At 41.1% G+C, this 21,797-nt stretch overlaps 1 protein-coding gene across 3 annotated transcripts in view; it reads left to right on the top strand.

Annotated features, from left to right (window-relative positions):
* The window catches only part of fbxo28 (F-box protein 28), a 51,398-nt gene that overhangs the window by 15,625 nt on the left and 13,976 nt on the right, over positions 1–21,797 (top strand). For all 3 annotated transcript variants that reach the window (XM_086044545.1, XM_086044544.1, XM_086044543.1), the window contains 2 exons: positions 5,563–5,672; positions 21,548–21,686. In XM_086044545.1, coding sequence (XP_085900671.1) covers positions 5,563–5,672; positions 21,548–21,686 — 249 coding nt within the window. The remainder of the gene's footprint in view (positions 1–5,562; positions 5,673–21,547; positions 21,687–21,797) is intronic.

Raw genomic sequence — 21,797 nt, 5'->3', positions numbered from 1 at the left:
ACTCCGCAACATTACCGTAACTTTCTTGTAATTCTACATCTGTTTACAATTTTATTATTTTGATTTAATTGATACATTTCTTAGCGTTACGCGACGGAGACAACTTGGCTTTCGGAGAGGGTGGCGTTGTGTAATGTAACGGAAGCATACTGTTCAGCCTGTTGTTGTCTCTTTTATATTTTTATTTTAAATTGTTCATCATTTCAATTTTAAATGACATGTCTGTTCTTGGTGTTGGATTTTATCAAAAACATTTCCTCCAAAAATGCGACTTACACTCCAGTGCGACTTGTATATGTTTTTTCCCTCTTCATTATGCATTTTATGGCTGGTGCAACTTATACTCTGGAGCGACTTAAAGTCCGGAAAATACGTAGTTAACATTAATTTTAACTGTTATTGTATTTTTTTTCATCACAAAAAGTGTATACATGTACTGTAATGACAACTTGTCTTTAATACTTAGATGTGTCATTGGCTGTTGCTGTTGACTGTAAAAATATCAGTGTCTTAATAGTTTACAAAATGAAGAGGTCTTTATTGTTGTGTTGTTGTATTTTTTTTTCTGGTGTAATTACTTAGAATATCACCTGAATGGTATGCTTTCATTTATTTTTTCTAAAAAATATAGAATAATGTAAAATAATATAAATTATATTAAATAATATAAAATAAAGATACCGTTTACTTGTCATCTTTTCAAAATAAACTTTTTTTTTTGTACCAAAAATATACCGAACCGAAGTTTCCAAGAAACTGAACCGAACCGAAAAGATCTCGCATACAAGCGGCCGAAATGGGTTTCCTTCGCAGGGTGTCCGGGCTCTCCCTTAGAGATAGGGTGAGAAGTTCGGCCATCCGGGAGGGACTCAGAGTCGAGCCGCTGCTCCTCCGCGTTGAGAGGAGCCAGTTGAGGTGGCTCGGCCATCTGATAAGGATGCCCCCTGGACGCCTCCCTGGTGAGGTGTTCCGGGCATGTCCCACCGGCAGGCGACCCCGAGGATGACCCAGAACACGCTGGAGAGACTAAGTCTCCCGACTTGCCTGGGAACGCTTTGGGATCCTTCCGGAAGAGGTGGAAGATGTTGTTGGGGAGAGGGAAGTCTGGGCTTCCCTGCTGAAGCTGCTGCCTCCGTGACCCAACTTCAGATAAGCGGGAGATAATGGATGGATAAACCGAACTGAAATGTGATTTAGGTAATGGTAGTGTAAGATGGCTCAAAGACAATCTGACTCAGTGACATGTCTACAAACTAGAACAAATTATGGGACATATTTTGCTTAAGGTTTTTTTTTTTTTTTTTTTTTGCATTAAACACTACAATGTCCTTGCAAGAGCTATAACAGTCTCCATACAATACATACATTTTTGTCGAAGTGCTGAATTGTGGGTACCGATGACTAAACTACAGTATGGTTACAGATATGACTAAACGATGAAAGAGGAGCGTTCCAAGATGGCAGAGTAAGTAAACTCTTACTACCGAGCTTTGCAAGAAGAAAAGTTATAACACGGTGGAAAATAAATGTGGACTTTAAGACACAAACAGCTTTGTTTAAGACAATATAAAGCTGTTGCGCCCAAAAAAAAGAACAAAATGAAACCTGTTCATGAGAACAAAAGGCCATTAGAAAGCTCCAAAGGGAAGATAATGCTAACTGAAAAAATTGCTAGTAGCAGCGTCAGAGTGGCTCGCAATGCTCTCATCGATAATTGCTATGCACGAAAGACGCGATGCAGAAAATGTTGATCATGTTCCCAGTTTGTTGGAGCTAATCAATGCCAAATCATATTCTCTTGCTATGAAGATGGAAGGTCTTAAGAAGACTATGGACTTTGTATGTGAGGAAATCAAAGGTGTGAAAGAAAAAGTGGTCAATCTAGAAGCAACAGTCTCTGAATACGGAGTCCGTGTTGACGCGTGCCAAAAACGAATTATTGAACTGGAGAGGTATACGTGGAGGTGGAACGTCAGGCTCTTTGGAGTGAAAGAAACAGACAGAGTAGATCTGAGCAAAGTCATCATTGAGATCTGCCAAGCAGTGTTACCAGAATACAAGACCCGCCTGCCTGATACTGTGGACATTGTACACTGCCTTGGTCCCAAACACCAAAGCAAAAACAACAAACCAAGGGCAGTTATTATCCAGTTCATCTTATGAGCCTGTAGGGATGCCACATGGAAAGCAGCAAAAACTTCCCCGTTCCTGAAGGAGCTGAATTATCGTAAACCACCGTTGGTATAAATGCAACACAGCATTGTCTTTTTATTTGGTGAATGATTTTATTTTGAAACTTGTAAATTTTTAAAGTTTTAAACATGACGCTCAAATAAAGAGATTTAAAAAAAACAAAAAAAACAAAACGTTCACATGTAATTGGAACGATACAGCCGTGAAGTGCTTGTCGATGGATGACTTTCTTTTATAGACTATTATTACACTGCATTTAGAACAGTATAGTCTGAGCTGGGCAGTCCGTCCCTGGGCCGGATCGGTCAGACCCTCCGGCACGGCCGGATGCCCATTTCGTGGGCGCGGGGGGAGGGCGACAAATTTTAAAAATGTCTTAACTAAGCATGGCCGGAGGTGTTTTTTAGTCCGGCCCACTAACTGCCCTCGTGCGTGTGACGTGCTCGCAAAGTGGCCAAGATTAATCTCAGCCTACTCGGTGAAAGGCTGATTTTCAGGCTTCTTTCTACTCCCGCGTCGGTGCGAGCAACAGCTGCTGTTATAGGGATTGTGGCATTGCCCCCGGCCCCTCATGTAATGGTATGCCCCAGTTGCAGGTGGGAGGTGCGGGTTACGTGACGTGCCAATGAGGAAATACAAACACGCTTCAGCGCACGTTGCTGTCTCACATGTTGTGGTGACAGTTTCCCACACGGAGACGGATGCACCACACAGCTCATTGCTGCAAAGTAAGCATAAGCAAGCTACTCACCCACGTTTCCCCTTAGCCGCCACCTTCCAGATTGTTTTCGCAATAAAATTAGATGCATTAAATGCAAAAGTGTCCACAAGTATATTGCTGACTCAACTCAACTGACATTGCCACATCAAGGTGGAGTTCATGCACTTCTTCTGGCGTTCACTACATCCGGAAATACGACATAGCAAACTTGCTGTGTATTGGGGTATGCTTTTATTTTGAAGGCCGGGAAGGAGGGGGAGTGTGGAAAATAAATAAGTAACTTGACTACGACTTCTGGCTGGCTGTTGAACCCAAATAATTATACAATACGACAAATCCAGCCCGGGGCTCGCAATGCAAGTGAACACACGCACGTTGGCTAAGTACTACTGGCGCAATTGAAGCGTGTCCACAGCGGGTTAAAATTGTAAATTAGCCAGCTAATGATGCATTTCTCCCGCGGCGACGTCAATCATGGATGCTTTTTTTTTTTTTTTTCTGGTCGGAGGGCGGAAATGGGGCGGGGGCCGACAATGTTTATGAATATGGCCGGGGGGTCGGGGCCGGAAGGGTACCCAAGTCAAAGGTGGAGGGTCGCGGCTGGATGGGCAAAAAATGGTCAAGTGCCCAGCTCTGAATATAGGTTACCCCTTCTTTCATGCAGGCGGTCCGGATATTGGTTTGCATGGTCCTATTCCGTGTTTTTAGTTGGTAAATGCTTTGCGTTTTCTCCAAGCCATGTCTCTTTGCCTTCAACGTCCCCCATCGTTTGATACAGGATGTGGTGTACAGATTTTCTTCTTCGTGAATTCAGCTCACCCTCTATTTCCAGTAGGACGACCTATGTGAAATATTCATTTTTAAAACGTAGTTGTTGCGTGAAATTTGCGGTTTTTAAACTAAGTTGCGGGAAATTGCGATTTCACCGGATTTCCTTGATTTTGCATTAATAGTTGTGGGTCGCACCTTCGCGAAATCCTGGAGGGACTGGTTATTGCAAAGAACCACATTATAAATGCGCACATAAACTGCCTATATCATCACCTCACTCCCTCGCTCTCTTTTATATTTTGACAAATTCTCCTTCTTTGTATGGCTTTTTATCTTATGCAGTGTTCCAACTTACAAGCAAGTTGAAAGAAACTGCTTCATAAATTCTGGGAACAACTGTGTCTGCTTTTCTGATTGACCTTTCAGAGAGAGTAACTTGTGCTCATAAGTTCGAAGTTCAGTCCCCTTTTGAAAATTTCTGGTTAATGTTTACATGGAGGGAACTGAAGTACCGCTGAAGATGTGAAGCCTTGCTCAATTGATGCCAAATTTATATAAGGCAGAATGACCCTGCAGAAAATCTCCCTTCACATGAGCTCACAATATATGCTACATTTGCAGTATATTTGTGCTGGTGTTGCTGTTTTGTTTTTGTTGTTTGGTTTAGTGGGGTTGCCATTACATTAAACAAGAACTGTATTAAAATGTCTTGTGTTGAACTTGATATTTTCGTTATGATGTTTTTTTTCCATCCATCTCATTTGCATTTGCAAGTTCACTCATGAGATCCTCATAGCTACGTGCTGGTACCTCGCTTGCCGAATGTAATCTCAATCTCAACCGCTGTGTTCGGACAAGCTCTTTATCATACACGCAACAGTGTGCCCATATTTGGAAGTGTTGACATAGCAGCCGACCAGGAAGTCAAAAGTGAGCCTTTTCCCCCTGGTTTACAAAATGTATCGTTCATTGATACAAAAGTAAGCCTAGTCTGCTCATTTTAAAAAGGCAAATCAAGAGGAGACAAGTATCTTTTAGTGTTAATACAATAAATGTACTTTATTTATCAAGACTTCCTCCAATGTCCTCATGCCGTTACTTGTAAATAAGTCAGCCAAAATAGCAGTAAATCGCTAGCCGGCTCCCATTCTATTGGAAATGCTTTCTGACGTCACGACGGGGTCCACTGATAGTGTAGTGGTACACACGCCTGAGTTGTGTGCGGGCAGCGTGGGATCGATTCCCGCTCAGTGACAGTGTCTATGTGTGCCCTGCGACTGGCTGGCGACCAGTTCGGGGTGTAGTCTGCCTTCGCCCATTGACGGCTGGGATAGGCTCCAGCAAATCCCCGCGACCCTGTATAGGATAAGCGGTTTGGAAGATGACATGACGTCACGACGGCAGGTTGCCGGAAAGTAAAATATGTTCCATTCCGAGGGGATTTTCCATCGTGGCAGATGTCAAAGGGCTTAAAGAGCTGCATGCGGCTCGCAAGACGCAGGTTGGCCAGACCTGATATAGCGACTCCATAGTGGTGAACGCTGCTTTGCTGCCGCAGACATCAATCGCGCTGTGTTGAGCAATAGCAATCTCTCTCGCTGGAGGCGGGCACAAAATTAGCTGGAGGCAGCTGCCTGCAATTTTGAACACAGGAAAAACCCTGATACGGTGTTTCAACTACGAGAGGTGATAAACCTGAGTACAGCCTCCTGAGATCGGAAGACAAAACATGCTTTAGTTGATACCGCAATATTTGTCAGTCGATGGGAAAATCTGCACAGCCCAAAAAGTGCTTAGTGAGGCTTTTCTGATTCAAGCACATGGGAGAATATGCCCCTGTATGAATAACATTGACTTTTGTTGTTTGTACCCTTCAGGTTTGTAAGCGAATGGATATGATATGCCAGCGTGTTCTTAATCAGGGATTCCTTAAGGTGGAGCGTTACCACAGCATGTGTCAGAGGCAAGTCAAAGCTCAACTTCCCAGGTAAGTGTCATGTCAGAAGAAGTGATTACATTAATGGTTATTCAGTAGCAGCATGCAAAGGTCCGGTGATGCACGTGGCCAACACCTTTATTTTCTGACCACCCCTAAGACTCAAGTATAAAGCCTAGTACAGTGAACCCCTGTGCATTTGCATTTCAGCATGACAAAGTCCACCTATTCGCAGTTTTTTTTTTGTTTTTGTTTGTTTTGGGGGGGAAGGGGTGGGGGGGTAGTCACTGTTTTTTTTTTCATGTCGAACTTAGAAATATTGCTTTGGCACTGTCTGGTATCTTGGTGCCAAAAAGTGATGTTGAACTGAGAGGAGGAGATTCATTTATTCAGGCTATAGCCTTGTTTACCCTTGCTTTGCTGCCATCTTGTGGCATCCATACTCAATTTAAAATCATTCTTTGTGTGAGTGTAAGTTACTTACAGATTTTTACTATTTATGGTAGGGCTTGGTCCCTATCCCCTAAATCACTGTACTGAGAAATATCATGTGAAAGGAAAACAAGTCATGTCATCTTCCAAACCGCTTATCCTATACAGGATCGCGGGGAGTTGCTGGAGCCTATCCCAGCCGTCAATGGGCGAAGGCAGACTACACCCCGAACTGGTCGCCAGCCAGTCGCAGGGCACACATAGACACTGTCACTGAGCGGGAATCGATCCCATGCTGCCCGCACACAACTCAGGCGTGTGTACCACTACACTATCAGTGGACAGGAAAACAAGTGAATATGTAAACACAGACAAAACATACTATTCGGACTTTCAGTCGTAACATCGCCGTGATGACTGCTGTAAGGGAGCTCCCGACTGAACCAAAGCAATTCATAGAATACAGCTCTAAATAAGAGATATTTGATTTAATTTATAGAAGACAACATTAAAGTGGAGAGAAATACCACCCAAAAACATGATCTGAAGTTGGTTTATATTTATCTTTTTATTTATATATATATATATATATATATATCGTATTTTCCGGACTATAAATCGCGATTTTTTTTCATAGTTTGTCAGGGTGTGCGACTTATTCTCTGCAGTGACTTATGTGTGAAATTATTAACACTTTACTGTCATTGCTTGTTAGTGCTTAAGTGCCTGCAGAGGGAGGCAAAACATCATAAATACAAGTCAGCACCAACAAGCCATGACTTCTATATCATTTCACATGTTATTGTAAACCACATAAAGAAACATAAGATACATCCTAAAAGCTATTAAAATGCATGAATATTTTAAACGGTTAAAGTCCAATGTTTTGTTAAATAAGTAATTAAAAAAGGCCTTGCTAGTAGAGGAAGCCATCTTATCCAAACAGCTAAACATTCACAAACAAACTCCACGGACTAAGTGTGCAGCGAAGTTGCCTGATTATATTGTGAAACTGCACAAGAAACAGATAATACTATCAATCTATGCAATACACACACATGTACCGTATTTTCCGGACTATAATGGTGAAGACCTATACTCCGGAGCGACTTATATGTGAAATTTTTAACACATTACCGTCATGGCTTGTTAGTGCTGACTTGTATTTATGATGTTTTGTCTCCCTCTGCAGGCGCTTTAGCACTAGAGCGCCTGCAGAGGGAGGCAAAATCACAAACTTGCAAACGCTTTGCACGTGCACACACGCATGTTGCACATACATACATTGCAATGCATGCACGAATGGCGTTACGAGTGCTTGCAAAGCAATGCAAAGCGCGCATGCGTGCACGAGCGACATGTGCACGTGCGTGCGCGTTGGACAAGGTATAGACAAATATACAGGATTTTCCTTGTATCTAAATAAAGACAGCGCGAGACAATGTCACGCCAATCGTTTTGGAGATGTTTGGATCGTTGGAGGGCCACACACACACGTATTGTTTTTGTCAATCAAACGCTGCCTCTTTTCATCTGACGTCACCGGCTTCTTCTTCGTTCCTATTCTTGGCATGTGCAAGTAAAATAATTAGTCTCTGGCGCCACCTTTTGGTTTAAAAGCTGTCTTTTATCATCTGACATCACCGGCTTCTTCGATCCTATTCTAGGCATGTGCAAGTAAAATAATTACTCTCTGGTGCCACCCATTTTCTCCAACACTCACGAATGCAAACATTACATGACGTTGCCTGGCGATCGCTTTTCTTTGAGTCATTATGAGGCTTTCGCCGGCGTGCACCGAGGACTGTTTTGTTGCCAGCTGGATATGCTTTGTTTTGTCGCCAGAAAGCTTTATATCAAAGCTGTATTTTCTCATCTGGACGCCACCTGCTTGTTCTTTGTTTCGTCTTGCAGTGATGTGCAAGTAAAATAATTAGTCTTGCGCTACCTTGTGGTTTAGGGGTATAATTGCATGGAGCATGATGACGCCGTGATCTGCGTGCAGGACCTACAAAGGGCATGAAAAAAAAAAGTATGCGTAGCTCTGATCCCCCTGAACATGTTGAGTGGTTGGAAGTAAAAAAAAAAAAAAAAAAAAAGCAGAATTGACTTGGTTGTCACACTTCAAAACCAGAGTCATTTTTGGGTTAAATTACATTACCTCCAATGGGGTGTTATATGTAAAATATATAAATAAGATATATATAAATATATATATAGAAATAATATATATATAAATAATATAAATAATATATATATAAATAATATATATATATATATATATATATATATAAATAAGATATATAATGTATATATATATATATATATATATATATATATATATATATATATATATATGTTTTTTTAAGGGTGAATGAGTTGAATGTGTGGAAAGTAGGAATTTTGGGGGTGTTGAAAAGCTGAATATGAGTTGCATAAGTTGAATTTGTAGGAATTGGGGAAGGTGGTCAATTGAAAAGTTGAATGTTCCAATGGAAATGAATGGTTAATAGTGGAATTTTTGTGGATTTTTTAAGGGTGAATGAGTTGAATGTGTGAGAAATAGGAATTTGGGGTATGTTGAAAAGCTTGACCAATATGAGTTGAATGAGATGAATGTTGTCAATTTCAAATTGGAATGATGTAAATGTGAATTGTTGAATATGGCAATGGGAGTGAATAGTGGAATTTTGTGGGGTTTTTTACGGATCAATAAGTTGAATTTTTGGGAAGTAGGAATTGTGGGTGTGTTGAAAAGCTTTACCAATGTGAGTTGAATGAGTTGAATCTTGTGAATTTTAAATTGGAATGGTGGAAATGGGAAATGTTGAATATGCCATTGGAAATGAATGTTTTTTGGGGGGTGAAAAACAGGAAATAATGGGGAAACGGTAAATTTGGGGAACGAAAAAAAATACTACCCCGGAAGGCATGAATTTTCTGAATGTTTAGAAACTTGAACGAAGTCAATCGGATGAAAAATGTGGAAGGAGTCGCACACCGAAAAAGTGGTCGGAATAAAATAGAATAACTAGAGAATGCAATTTCTGGAGAAATTGCGTGTGAGGACAAAGGAAGCTGAAAAGAAACTGCGGAATGCGTTGGAATGAAGTTGAATTGAGTTGAATAAAGTGGAATAAAGTTGAATGATACTGAATGAAGTCGAATAAAGTGGAATGAAGTTGAATAAAGTTGAATGAAGTTGAATTAAGTGGAATAGAGTCGAATGATACTGAATAAAGTTGAATGATACTGAATGAAGTTGAATAAAGTGGAATGAAGTTGAATGATACTGAATGAAGTTGAATGACCTCTGAAAAACTGTGGAATGCGTTGAAATGATACTGAATGAAGTTGAATGACCTCAAATTATAGAAAATAGCCTGGAATGAGGAGGACATAAAAAATCAGAAGGGAAGAAAATACTTCCGGTTCATTTCTGGGTCATTTGGGTCCCTTTTGGTTCATTGCCAGCTCATTTGGGTCACTTTTGGTCCATGTCCGGCTCATTTGGGTCACTTCTGGTCCATTTCCGGCTCATTTAGGTCACTTCTGGTCCATTTCCGGCTCATTGGGTCACTTCCGGTCCATTTCCGACTCATTAGGGTCACTTCCGGTCCATTCCCGGCTCATTAGGGTCACTTCCGGTTCATTTCCGGGTCATTAGGGTCACTTCCGGTCCATTTCCGGGTTATTTGGGTCACTTCCTGTTGATTTTGGGTCCTCCCCCAAGATGGCCGCCGCATCGGGGAGACGTCGGTTGAGTATCCCCAGTCTAGCTAATGTCCCTGTCCAAGATGGCCGCCTCACCGGGGAGACCTCGGGTAGATTATCCCAGGTCTAGCTAATGTCCCTGTCCAAGATGGCCGCCGCACCGGATAGACCTCGGGGTAATTATCCCCAGTCTAGCTAATGTCCATGTCCAAGATGGCCGCGTCACCGGGGAGACCTCGGGGTGAGTATCCCCAGTCTCACTAATGTCCCTGTCCAAGATGGCCGCCACACCGGGTAGACCTTGGGGTGAGTATCCCCAGTATAGCTAATTTCCCTGTCCAAGATGGCCGCCGCACAGGGGCGACCTCGGGGTGAGTATCCCTCCTCTGGCTAATGACCCTGTTCAAGATGGCCGCCACACCAGGTACACCTCGGGGCGAGTATCCTCAGTCTAGCTAATGTCCCTGACCAAGATGGCTGTCGCACTGGGGAGACCTCGGGGCGAGTATCCCCAGTCTAGCTAATGTCCCTGTCCAAGATGGCCGCCGCACTGGTTAGACCAGGGGGCAATAACACCGGTCCACTGGAAATGAGTGGTGAAATTGTATGGCTTTTCTAAGGGTTGAATGTGTGGGAAGTAGGAATTTTGGGGATGTTGAAAAGCTGAATGTGAATTGAATGACTTGAAGTTCTGGAAATTGGGAAGGTGTAAATATGAAAAGTTGAATCTTCCAATGGAAATGAATGGTCAATAGTTGAATTTTTGTGGGTTTTAAGTGTGAATGAGTTGAATATGTGGAAAGTAGGAATTTTGGGGGCGGTGAAAAGCTGAATGTGAGCTGAATGTGTTGGAATGACTTGAATTTGTGGAATTTGGAATGGTGTAAATGTGAAAAGTTAAATATGCCAATGGAAATGAATGGTGAACAGTTGAATTTGTGTGGGTTTTTTAAGGGTGAATGACTTGAATATGTGGGAAATAGGAATTTTGGGATGTTGAAAAGTTGAATGTGAGCCGAATGAGTTGGAATGACTTGAATTTGTGGGAATTGGAATGGTGTAAATTTGAAAGGTTGAATGTGCCAATGGAAATGAATGGTGAATAGTTGAATTTTTGTGGGGTTTTTTAAGCGTGAATGAGTTGGAAATAGGAATTTGGGGTTTGTTGAAAAGCTTGACCAATATGAGTCGAATGAGTTGAATGTTGTGAATTTCAAATTGGAACTAGAGCTGCGAGCAGCTATAATGGGCCCTCGCAACCCTGGCCAAATTGGGGTACTTGCAAGTCCAGGTACTTGCAAATCGGGGTACTTGCCGGATGGACATCCATCCATCCATCCATTATTTTTACCGCTTATCCTCACATGGGTCGCGGGAGTGCTGAAGCCTATCCCAGCTGTCAATGGGCAGTAGGCAGGGGACACCCTGAATTGGTTGCCAGCCAATCGCAGGGCACACAGAAACAAACAAACATCCGCACTCACAATCACACCTAGGGGCAATTTAGAGTGTCCAATCAACTTACCACGCATGTTTTTGGAATGTGGGAGGAAACCAGAGTTCCCGGAGAAAACACACGCAGGCACAGGGAGAACATGCAAACTCCACACAGGGAGGCCGGAGCCGGGATCGAACCCACGACCTCTGAACTGTGAGGCGGACGTGCTAACCAGTCGACCACCATGCCGCCCGCACATAGGACAAAAAGCATAAAAATTGTCTGTGTTTATGCCTGGTCTGATGTATGTCCAAAGGTGCATGAGTTTTCGCCTAGGTTTAGATCGTCAAAGACAGCGGAATTTGTCTTTGGCTCATCACCATGGCAACAGCGTGCAGCGTAATAAAAAACTTGCGATAACTTTTCATCTTTAGCATGTTTAGGCGAAACACATTAAGTTTGTAGACGATCGGATAAAATCTCTAGGAATTTGTTAAAATATGACCTCTACAAAAAGGCCATAAATGTCGGCCTCCAAAATTAAGTAAAAATGGCGGACTTACTATAAGATTTAGCCTATGGCTAGAAGATACTTTTTTGTAGGTCTTGGGCTGTTACAGATGTCTCCAAATTGTCACAGACCTAGGTTAAATGTAGAACCGTGAATGCTTCCTTAAATGTGTGTCGGGGCATCTATAGAGACATTTTTTTAAACAAGCACATAAAATCCCTACAGTTTTTATTTTTATGCCATGTCTGATGTTTGTGCAAAATCTTCACGAGTTTTTGCACAGGTTTGGACACTCAAAAACGGTATCATTTTTCTTCATAATCATTGCATCGCCGTGGCAACAGCGTGCGATTAAATTAAAAGTGTTCAATAAATTTTCATCATAAACATATTTAGATGAACCACAGGAAGTTTGGAATCAATCGGATAAATTCTCTAGGAGGAGTAAGTTCAAATATGACCACTATAAACGTCAAAACTTAGCGCAAAATTTCAAATAAAGTCAAAATGGGGGACTTCCTGTTAATTTTGCACATGACTCTAAAAACGTTGTTTAAAATCTTGGTCTGTTACATATGCTTTCCAGTTTTTACAGCTGTACGTGGAACCGGGAACGCTTGGTAAACAATTAGGTGGCGCTGTCGAGCTTTTTTAGGGAAAAAAGCACAAGAAATCTCTCAATTATTTATTTTCGCCAAGGTTTAGACATCAGCATCAGTTTTCATGATATACAGCGCATTGCCACTACAACATGGTAAAACAAAGTAAAAAGATTTCAATAACTTTTCATCTTAAACATCTTTAGATGAAGCATACAAAGTTTGAAGACGATCGGATAAATGCTCTAGGAGGAGTTCGTTAAAATATGACCACTATGAAAATCCCCCAAAATTGCGACAATTCCAGAGTAAATTCAAAATGGTTGACTTCCTGTTAGGTTTAGCACAAAAGACGTTTTTGAAGGTCTTAGACTGATACATATACCACCAAATTTTCACAGATGTTTGTGAAACGTACAACCCAGAATCCTTCGTTAAAAAGGAGTTGAAATGAAACACAAAGTTTGATGCTCAGCCCCTGTCATATAGTGTTTTGAAAACGTAAAAGGTTTTCCCCTATTGTTGTCCAACGTGATGAGATGGTACAACCCAAATTTGAAGTCAATCGGATGAACCATCTTGGACTAGGGGGCAAAGGTGTGACCCCTGTAAATGTGCACAAATGGACCTAAGTTGTACTTTAACTACTCATTACTCACTTCCTGGACAGCGAAATAAAAAGATTTCAATAACTGTTCATCTTCAACATCTTTAGATGAAGCATGCAAAGTTTGAAGACGATCGGATAAATGCTCTAGGAGGAGTTCGTTAAAATAGGATGACTGTGAAAGTCACAAAAAAGCTGCGACAATTCTAAAGGAAATTCAAAACGGTTGACTTCTTGTAAAGTTTAGCACATGGCTATAAATGACATTTTTGTAGGTCTTAGGTGTTTACATATACCAGCAAATTTTCATAGATGTAGGTAAAACGTACAACCTAGAATCCTTCGTTAAGCAGGAATTATGAAACGCAAAGTTTGATGCTCAGTCCCCGTCATATAGTGTTTCGAAAACGTAAAATATTTTTCCCTATTGTTGTCCCACGTGATGAGTTTCAAGTCAATAGGGTGAACCATCTCGGACTTGGGGGCAAATGTATGACCCCTGTACATGTTCACAAATGGGGTGAACGTTAGTTCTACTTGAGAATCCTCATAACTAACTTCCTGTACATGTTCGGGCATGGGTATCAAAGACTTTTTGTACGTCTGGGGGTGCTACACATGCCTCCCAGTTTTCATAGTCGTAGGTCAAACTTACCAGGACGTTCCTTTGATAACAAAATCGAGGGGTTCCAGACTATCATCAAAGTGAGAAATCGGTAGAAGAAATCCTCATGGGTCAAGTTAGAGCAGCTTTTGTAGTCAAGGTGACACCAACTTTTAAAATAAATTTGAAATGGTGTACTTCCTGTTAGGTTTAGTATATGGCTCCAAGAGACTTTTTGTAGGTCTTCACTCGTTACATACACCACTACGTTTTCATAGATCTCGGTGAAACGTACAACCGGGGCTGCTTTGTTAAAAATGTCTAGGGGGCGCAATGAGCCTTTTTTTTTTAATTGCAAAATAAAGTATTGTAATATTGATGATTTTGCCAGGCCTAATGTGTGCGCAGTTTCATGACTTTTCATGCATGTGTAGACCATCAATATTAGCATTGTTTTATTGGTGAACTGTTGCCACGGCAACAGCTTTTTGCAAAAAAAATCACAAACTTTGTGTTTTAACATCAGGAAAGGCCTAAACACTCTTCCGAGCAAATATGAGGTAAATCTGGTTACGCGCTGGGAGAAAAACATAAAAAAAAAAAAAACATAATTTCTTTTAGCCATAGGTGGCACTACCAGTACGATAAAAATAAGTTTGTAGATGGTACCATCCTGACCATGCGCCATGATGTCCAAGTATTCTGTAAATTCAACTGACTCATTTTCTTTTAAAGTGAACATACTTTAAGAGCTACAATAAGAATGACTATTATCATGTTAAAGCATTCATTTATTAAAACTAGAGCCACAATTTTTAAAGTGTTGCAAAAAGCGACGTTATACATATGGGTGCACATAAACTACCCCATCTCATCCCCTCAGTCCCCAGCTCGCTTGCATATTTTGACAAACTCTCCTTCTTTGTATGGCTTTTTATCTTATGCTGAGTTCAAACTTTCAAGCAAGTTGAAACACAGGCAACACCACTCAACGTTTTTTCCCTTGATCTCATTTGCGTCAAAGTGCATGCTTGAGATGCATATACCTGGTATCTCGCTTGCCGAAGGTAATCTGTTCAATCGCCGCGTTTGGACAAACCTTTTATCAGACACGCAACAGTTGGAAGTGCTAACATAGCAGCCGACCAAGAAGTAAAAAGTGAGTGTTTTCCCACTGCTTTAGATGAGGACACCACACCTTGACAAATTGCCTTTATTGCCTTCTTTCATTGTTACAAAAGAAAGCCTAGTCATTGCTCGTTTTAAAAAAGATAAATCAAGAGGAGATAGGATGTATCTTTCATTATTAATACAGTAAATGCACTTTACAGTATTTATCAAACCTTCCTTCATTGTCCTCATGCTGTTACTTGCAAATTAGTCTGCCAAAATAGCAGTGAATCTATTGCCAGTTCATCTCCAATGATGTCCGAGTACACACAGCGCACCCCAGCAACGCTCCATTCTCATCTCAACACATACACAATGAATAACTTTGACAATGGAGCGCTGCAAGTTCACAGTGAAAAGGGCTTCAAGAGCCACATAAAACCTGGCGAAGAGCCGCATGCGGCTCGTGAGCCGTAGGTTGGCCAGGCCTGATATAGCGCCTCCAGAGTTGCGAATACTGCATCTGCAATTAAAATACGCTGCTGCCGCAGAGGGACATCAATCGCCCAATAGACACAGCTGGAGCTTTACACTGTGCTGAGCGATATCAATCGCTCTGGCTGCGGGCGGGCACAAAATTAGCTGGAGGCGGCCGCCACGCAGTTTTAAATGCAGGAAAAACCCTGCAAGGTGACGCTACACTTTAACGTCAATTAAAAATGGCAGACTTCCTGTTAGGTTTAGCATATGGCTCCAAGAGACTTTTTTTGTAGGTCGTGGCCGGTTACATATACTACCAAGTTTTTGTAGATCTCTGTGAAACATACAACCAGGGATGATTTTTTAAAAAAAATTCTAGGTGGCTCTAGCGAGCGAACCAAAATTGCACAATTACCTAATAGAATATTGATGTTTTTGTGAGGCCTGATGTGTGTACAGTTTCATGAGTTTTCATGGATGTTTAGACCCTCAAAATCAGCATTGTTTCATTCATATTTCATTTCATATTTTAACATTGTGAAGGCCTAAGCACTCATCCGAGCAATAACATTTCCTTACGCCAGTCGGTGGCACTACCTTGACGATAAAAATAAGCTCGTAGATGTCTTCAGCCCTAGACTCTCATCAAATGTAAAAGTCTTTAGAAGAAAATATCATATGGGTCAAGTTACAGCAGGTTTTATTTTCAAAGCGCCGTCAAACTTGAAAGTAAATTCAAAATGGCTGACTTCCTGTTAGGTTTAGTAGATTGCTCCAAGAGACTTTTTTCGGTTTTTGCTTGTTAGATATACCAGAAAATATTCGTTGATTTTGGTGAAATTTAAGTTTTTCTAAATATTTCTAGGGGGTGTGAGCGAACCATTGTTTAAAAGTTGCACGATAACATACTAAAATATTGATTGACCCTCAAAAGTAGTGTTGCTTTCTGAGCTAGGCAACAGCTTTTTGTGAAAATTTACAAACTTAGTGTTGCAACATGATGAAGGCCTAAAACTGTTCCAAACAAATCTTAGGTAAATCTGGTCAACCTACAAGGAGAAAAACATCAAAAAATGAAACATATATTTCCTTTAGCCAGTAGGTGGCGCTACCACTACGATGAAAAATAAATTTGTAGATGTCAACAGGCCTGGACTATTATCAAATGTGAGAAATCTTTAGAAGAAATTATCATGTGGGTCAACCTCCAGTAGCTTTGGTCATCAAGGCGACGCCAACCTTTAGAGTAAATTCAAAATGGCAAAACTTTTTTGAAGGTCATATGCCACCAAATTTTCGTAGATCTCGGTGAAATGTACAACTGGGCTGCTTTGTTTAAAATTTCTAGGTGGCGCTATGAGCCATTTTTTTTCAATTGCAAAATAAACGAAATATGTCATGTCATGTCATCTTCCAAACCGCTTATCCTATATAGGGTCGCGGGGAGTTGCTGGAGCCTATCCCAGCCGTCAATGGGCGAAGGCAGACTACACCCCGAACTGGTCGCCAGCCAGTCGCAGGGCACACATAGACACTGTCACTGAGCGGGAATCGATCCCACGCTGCCCGCACACAACTCAGGCGTGTGTACCACTACACTATCAGCGGACTAAACGAAATATAATATTGATGATTTTGTCAGGCCTGTTGTGTTTCATGAATTTTCTTGCATGTTTTGATCCTCAAAATCCGCAGTTTTATTGGTGAACTGTGCATTGCCTCTGCAACAGCTTTTCATGAAACACAAACTTTGTGTTTTAAAGATATATCATCAACTTTTTTGAGCATTTTGCCGTGTTAAAATGCCTTTTCTTCACCAAAAACACCCCAAAGTGGTGTTTTCCACCATTCATCCATCCGGTCCTCGAGGGCCGCTGTCCTGCCTGTTTTCCATCTCTTCCTGCTGCAACATCAATCAATCAATCAATCACATTTTATTTATATAGCACTTTTCATACATAAAAATGCAACTCAAAGTGCTTTCCTGTTTCAAATGATCAGCTCATCAGCAAGTTCTGCAGGAGCCTGATCTTGAACCCGATCGTTTGAATCAGGTGTGTTGGAAACTTCTAAGACATGCAGGAGGGCGGCCCCCGAGGACTGGAGTTTGACACCCCTGCGAATACATTCTATACATTATTAACGTGGTAAATGACAATTCTAGCTACAAATGTCTGGTTTTTGGTGCAATATAGGTATATAGAAGCCCATTTCCAGCAACCATGACGCCAGTGTTCTAAAGGTATAAGGTGTTTGTCCATTGCGTCAGAAGGCTCAAGGATATTAGAAAACCCTTGTGCAATCATCATTAGCACTAGAGAAGCTATCAAACTGACCTTCCTTTGAGTAGATTGGCTATCTGCAGCATCACATTTGTGGGGTCGATTAAAAGCTCAAAATGGCCAGAAAAAAATAATTTCCATGTGAAACTCAACAGTTGATTATTGTTCTTAGAAATTAAGGCTATGCCATGCAAGAAATTGCCAAGAAACTGATGATGATCCTACAAACGGCATTTCAAAAATAAGAAAATTTCTTGGTGACCCCAAACTTTTGAACGGTAGTGTAGATGTTTTCAGGTCGCATATACATGTAAAGGAATGGTATTTTTTAGAGCATGTGCAGGGGAGTTATTGAGCATTTCCTCCTTTTTGGCAAAGGAATTATGAAACGCAAACTATATGATGGGGGCGGGGCACCCCATCACGTAGTATTTTGAAAACTCAAGATTTTTTTTTTCTCTGTTGTTGTCTCGGGTTAAGATGGCACAACCCAAGTCTCAAGTCAATCAGATGAACCCTCTAGGAGACAGGTCTCAAGGGCAGCTTTTCTGCACGTTTTCCATCTCTCCCTGCTGCAACGCACCTGATTCAAATGATCAGGATTGTATCAGTCTCCTTCAGAGCTTGCTGATGAGCTGATCATTTCAATCAGGTGTGTTGCAGCAAGGAAAGATGGTAAAAATGCAGGAAAGCGGCCTTTGAGGACCAGAGTTTAACACCTATGCTCTAGGACAAGAATGCAAAACTATGACCCCTTGTAAATGTGCAAAAATGGGCCAAAATTGGACATTGAACAATTCACTGCTCATTTACTGTTCACTTTAGACTATGGATTATTTTGTACATTTCGGGTGCTGTTTCTTTAATTACTAATACGTCATGCCACTCTTGCACCCCTGTTTAGGGCTGTTTAACAAATACTATGTGAATAAATACTTGGACAAATACCGACCATATTTTCTGGACTATAAGCCGCATCTTTATATAAACCGCACCCACTCTATTTTTTAAAAAATAATGAAAGAACGATAAATAAGCCACACCTATCTGTCGAAAAATTTGATATTTACTGCATTTACAGAACAATTTTGAACCGTAAATGTACATGTATGTATCTAAACAAATTCTTTCCTAACAGTGCCCTTTAACACAGTAGCAACTTTGCTGATTAAAAAGGAACAGAACCAAGAGAAAAAAACAGTACTTATCTTAATGTCACTGCCTACTGCCACTCCAATTTGTCAGTTAACGTCCACTTTTTATTGCTCTGCTTCCACAATACCGCCTAATTCATAACCTAATGCATAGCCCCCTCGACTGTTGAACTCCTCCAACTGCAGTCACATCCTGTTAATGGCAGTTGTATTGTATTTATAATGTAATTCCAGTTAGAGCGCCCTTAGCAGTGGAAGAAAAATACACATAATAGCCGCACCTTTATATAAGCCACATGGTTCAAAACCTAGGAAAAAAGTAGCGACTTATAGTCCAGAAAATACGGTATTTGCAATTCTCTTGCACCCTTTTCTGGGGCTGTTTGACCATCTGAACAAATACTTATTTGAAGAAAGACCTAAGTGGGGCTGGCATTGTTTGCTTTGGGCCCAAATGACTAGCTACCGCAATAGACTGACCCAGCAACGTTGCCAGCTGGCTGACATACCCTAAGTGTGATTAGTGGCTTATGCATTGATGAAGAAGGCTGCACAAGCTCATTGACCATCAACACGTAATACCTACATCGTAATGTTATTTTGTGCAGTCACTGCTGCGCTCCCTGCCTCATGAGTCCCCCACTTGGTGCCGAATTTAAACATTTTACAAAGCAGAGATCATTTATGCTCTCCATAGCGGCGACCAATGCGCTATATGAATAAAATTGTATTGTATTGTAAAGACATTCTTAGATTTTAGAGAGATGTTTAGCCAGGCGCTACGGGTTAATTCAATCTTGAACTATCTGTCTTGCTTCTTCAGTTTTCAGTACATATGCTTTGAAACTGGCAGTTTGAACATGTTTAAAAACAGAAACATTGTGATAATTGAGGTCAGACAATATGAAAAAAAAGAATCTTGATCTTTAAAAAAAAAAAAAAAAAAATTGCCATATCGCCCAGCCCAGCATAAAGCCCTTGACAACTTAGCCCCTCAGATCATTGGGAAACACAAACCCCTTCACCAAAATAAGGTTACGGCTCAAGAACAAGTTGGTTAAAAAAACCATTGTGTGGCACTAGTTATTTGTGTCCAGTCATATAAATAAATAGATTTTTTTCCCTCGTCTTCTTCTTCTCTCTCTCCTGGCAGCATGCAAATTTTATTAAGGCTCTCTGAAAGGGGAATTCAACCCCCAAATTGTGTTTACAATAGTGCAGGGTCAGGCAAAATGATCTGACACATTTGTAGGTTAAACAAAAGGCAAATAAAATAAAGAAACAAAAAAGTGTTTTTATTTTCAAAAAGTACATATAATGCCATTCTGTTTCATTATGTTTTAAATGTTCTGGAGTTCTGGTGGTGCGAGGTCGGACGGTTGATTTTTGTTTCAATGCAGATCCAGTAGCTCTGAAGTTGGTAACCCATAAGAAGATAGTGTTTCGAGCTGGTACGGGATCATCCATCCATCCATCCATTAGCTATACCGCTTATCCTCACAAGGGCCGCGGGCGTGCTGGAGCCTATCCCAGCTGTCTTTGGGCAGTAGGCGGGGGACACCCTGAATTGGTTGCCAGCCAATCGCAGGGCACACGGAGACAAACATCCGCACTCACAATCATAGCTAGGGGCAATTTAGAGTGTCCAATCAACTTACCATGCATGTTTTTGGAATGTGGGAGGAAACCGGAGTACCCGGAGCAAACCCACGCAGGCACGGGGAGAACATGCAAACTCCACACAGGGAGGCCGGAGCCGGGATCGAACCCACGACCTCTGAACTGTGAGGCGGACGTGCTAACCAGTCGACCACCGTGCCGCCCGGTACGGGATCATGTCTACCAAAATTGAAGTGCAAACGGAACGCTCATTGTGTTGCAGTTACAGATTCGTTTGTTTTGATACACTTTTCCACAATGAAAGCGCGATGCTCACCAATCCAATTCATGGCAGCCACTGAAAAAGAAACGAAAAACAATGCCATTATAAAGAAACAAAGCAAAATGGCATTGTATGAATAAAATGGCATTATATGTACTTTTCGAAATAAAAACACTTTTTTGTTTCTTTACTTTATTTGCCTTTTATTTAACCTACAAATGTGTCAGATCATTTTGCCTGACCCTGTATATTCTATGTGCCCTCACTAGTCTAAACTCACCATTCTGATTAATATTGCATTTGTGGAATATGAGTTAAAGCGGAAGTCAACCCAAACATATTTTTTCCAAGAATATGTTCCCAGCAGGCCCACTAGTTGAAACATGGCATTCTGATTAATTTTGCATTTGTGGAATATAAGTTAAGCAGCAAAATTCACTCGTTTTTAGCCATCTCTGGGGTGGCCATTTTGTCTTCTGTCGACTGAAAATGACATCACAACTGCTCACAATGACCAATCACGGCTGACCTGTTTTCTGAATCTGAGCCGTGATTGACAGAGATGGCTAAAAACGAGTGAATTAACACTTATTCCACAAACGCAATATTTGTCAGAATGCCTTGTTTCAACTAGTGGGCTTGCATAGAAGATATTCTTTAAAAAAAATATGTTTGCGTTGACTTCCCCTTTAAGCAGCAAAATCCACCCATTTTTAGCCATCTCAGGGGGTGGCAATTTTGCCACTTGTCGTCGACTGAAAATGACATCACAGTTGGTCAGAGCTTAGGCTTAGGTAACGACCAATCACGGCTCACCTGTTTTATGAAGCTGAGCCATGATTGATTGTTACCTGATTCCTGAGCAACTGTGATGTCATTTTTAGTCGACAGAAGTGACAAAACGGCTGCCTCCTGAGATGGACAAAGACGGATGGATTTTAATGCTAAACTTACAATACTAATCAGAATGCCTTAAAGTGCCTTTATACTAGCAAAGAAAATTTTCTTGTAAAGAAATTTGGTGGTTAATGCCCCTTTAAGTCTCAGCCAAATGTTGTGCTGTTTATTGTACGCGTTAACACACAGTTATTTGACTACTTTTTTCCCCCCCAGACGGGAGTCTGAACGGAGAAACCATTCACTGGCTCGTCATGCTGACATACTCGCTGCTGTAGAGACGCGCCTTTCTCTCCTTAACATGACGTTCATGAAATATGTTGACTCCAACCTCTGCTGCTTCATTCCTGGAAAGGTTTGTTATTAAAATTCAATTCTATAAATAAAGTCGTGTGGAATTAATGGGAGAGTGTGCAATTTTAAAAGAACATTACTTTTTTGTCATCGTTGCAGTAACTAGGGATGT

The sequence above is a fragment of the Filicampus tigris genome, chromosome 11 (genome assembly GCF_054856515.1).
Source record: "Filicampus tigris isolate MCC_2025a chromosome 11, RoL_Ftig_1.0, whole genome shotgun sequence".
Classification (NCBI taxonomy): Eukaryota; Metazoa; Chordata; class Actinopteri; order Syngnathiformes; family Syngnathidae; genus Filicampus; species Filicampus tigris.
Note: the sequence above shows the minus strand (reverse complement) of the source record. Positions and strands in the feature narration are given on the sequence as shown.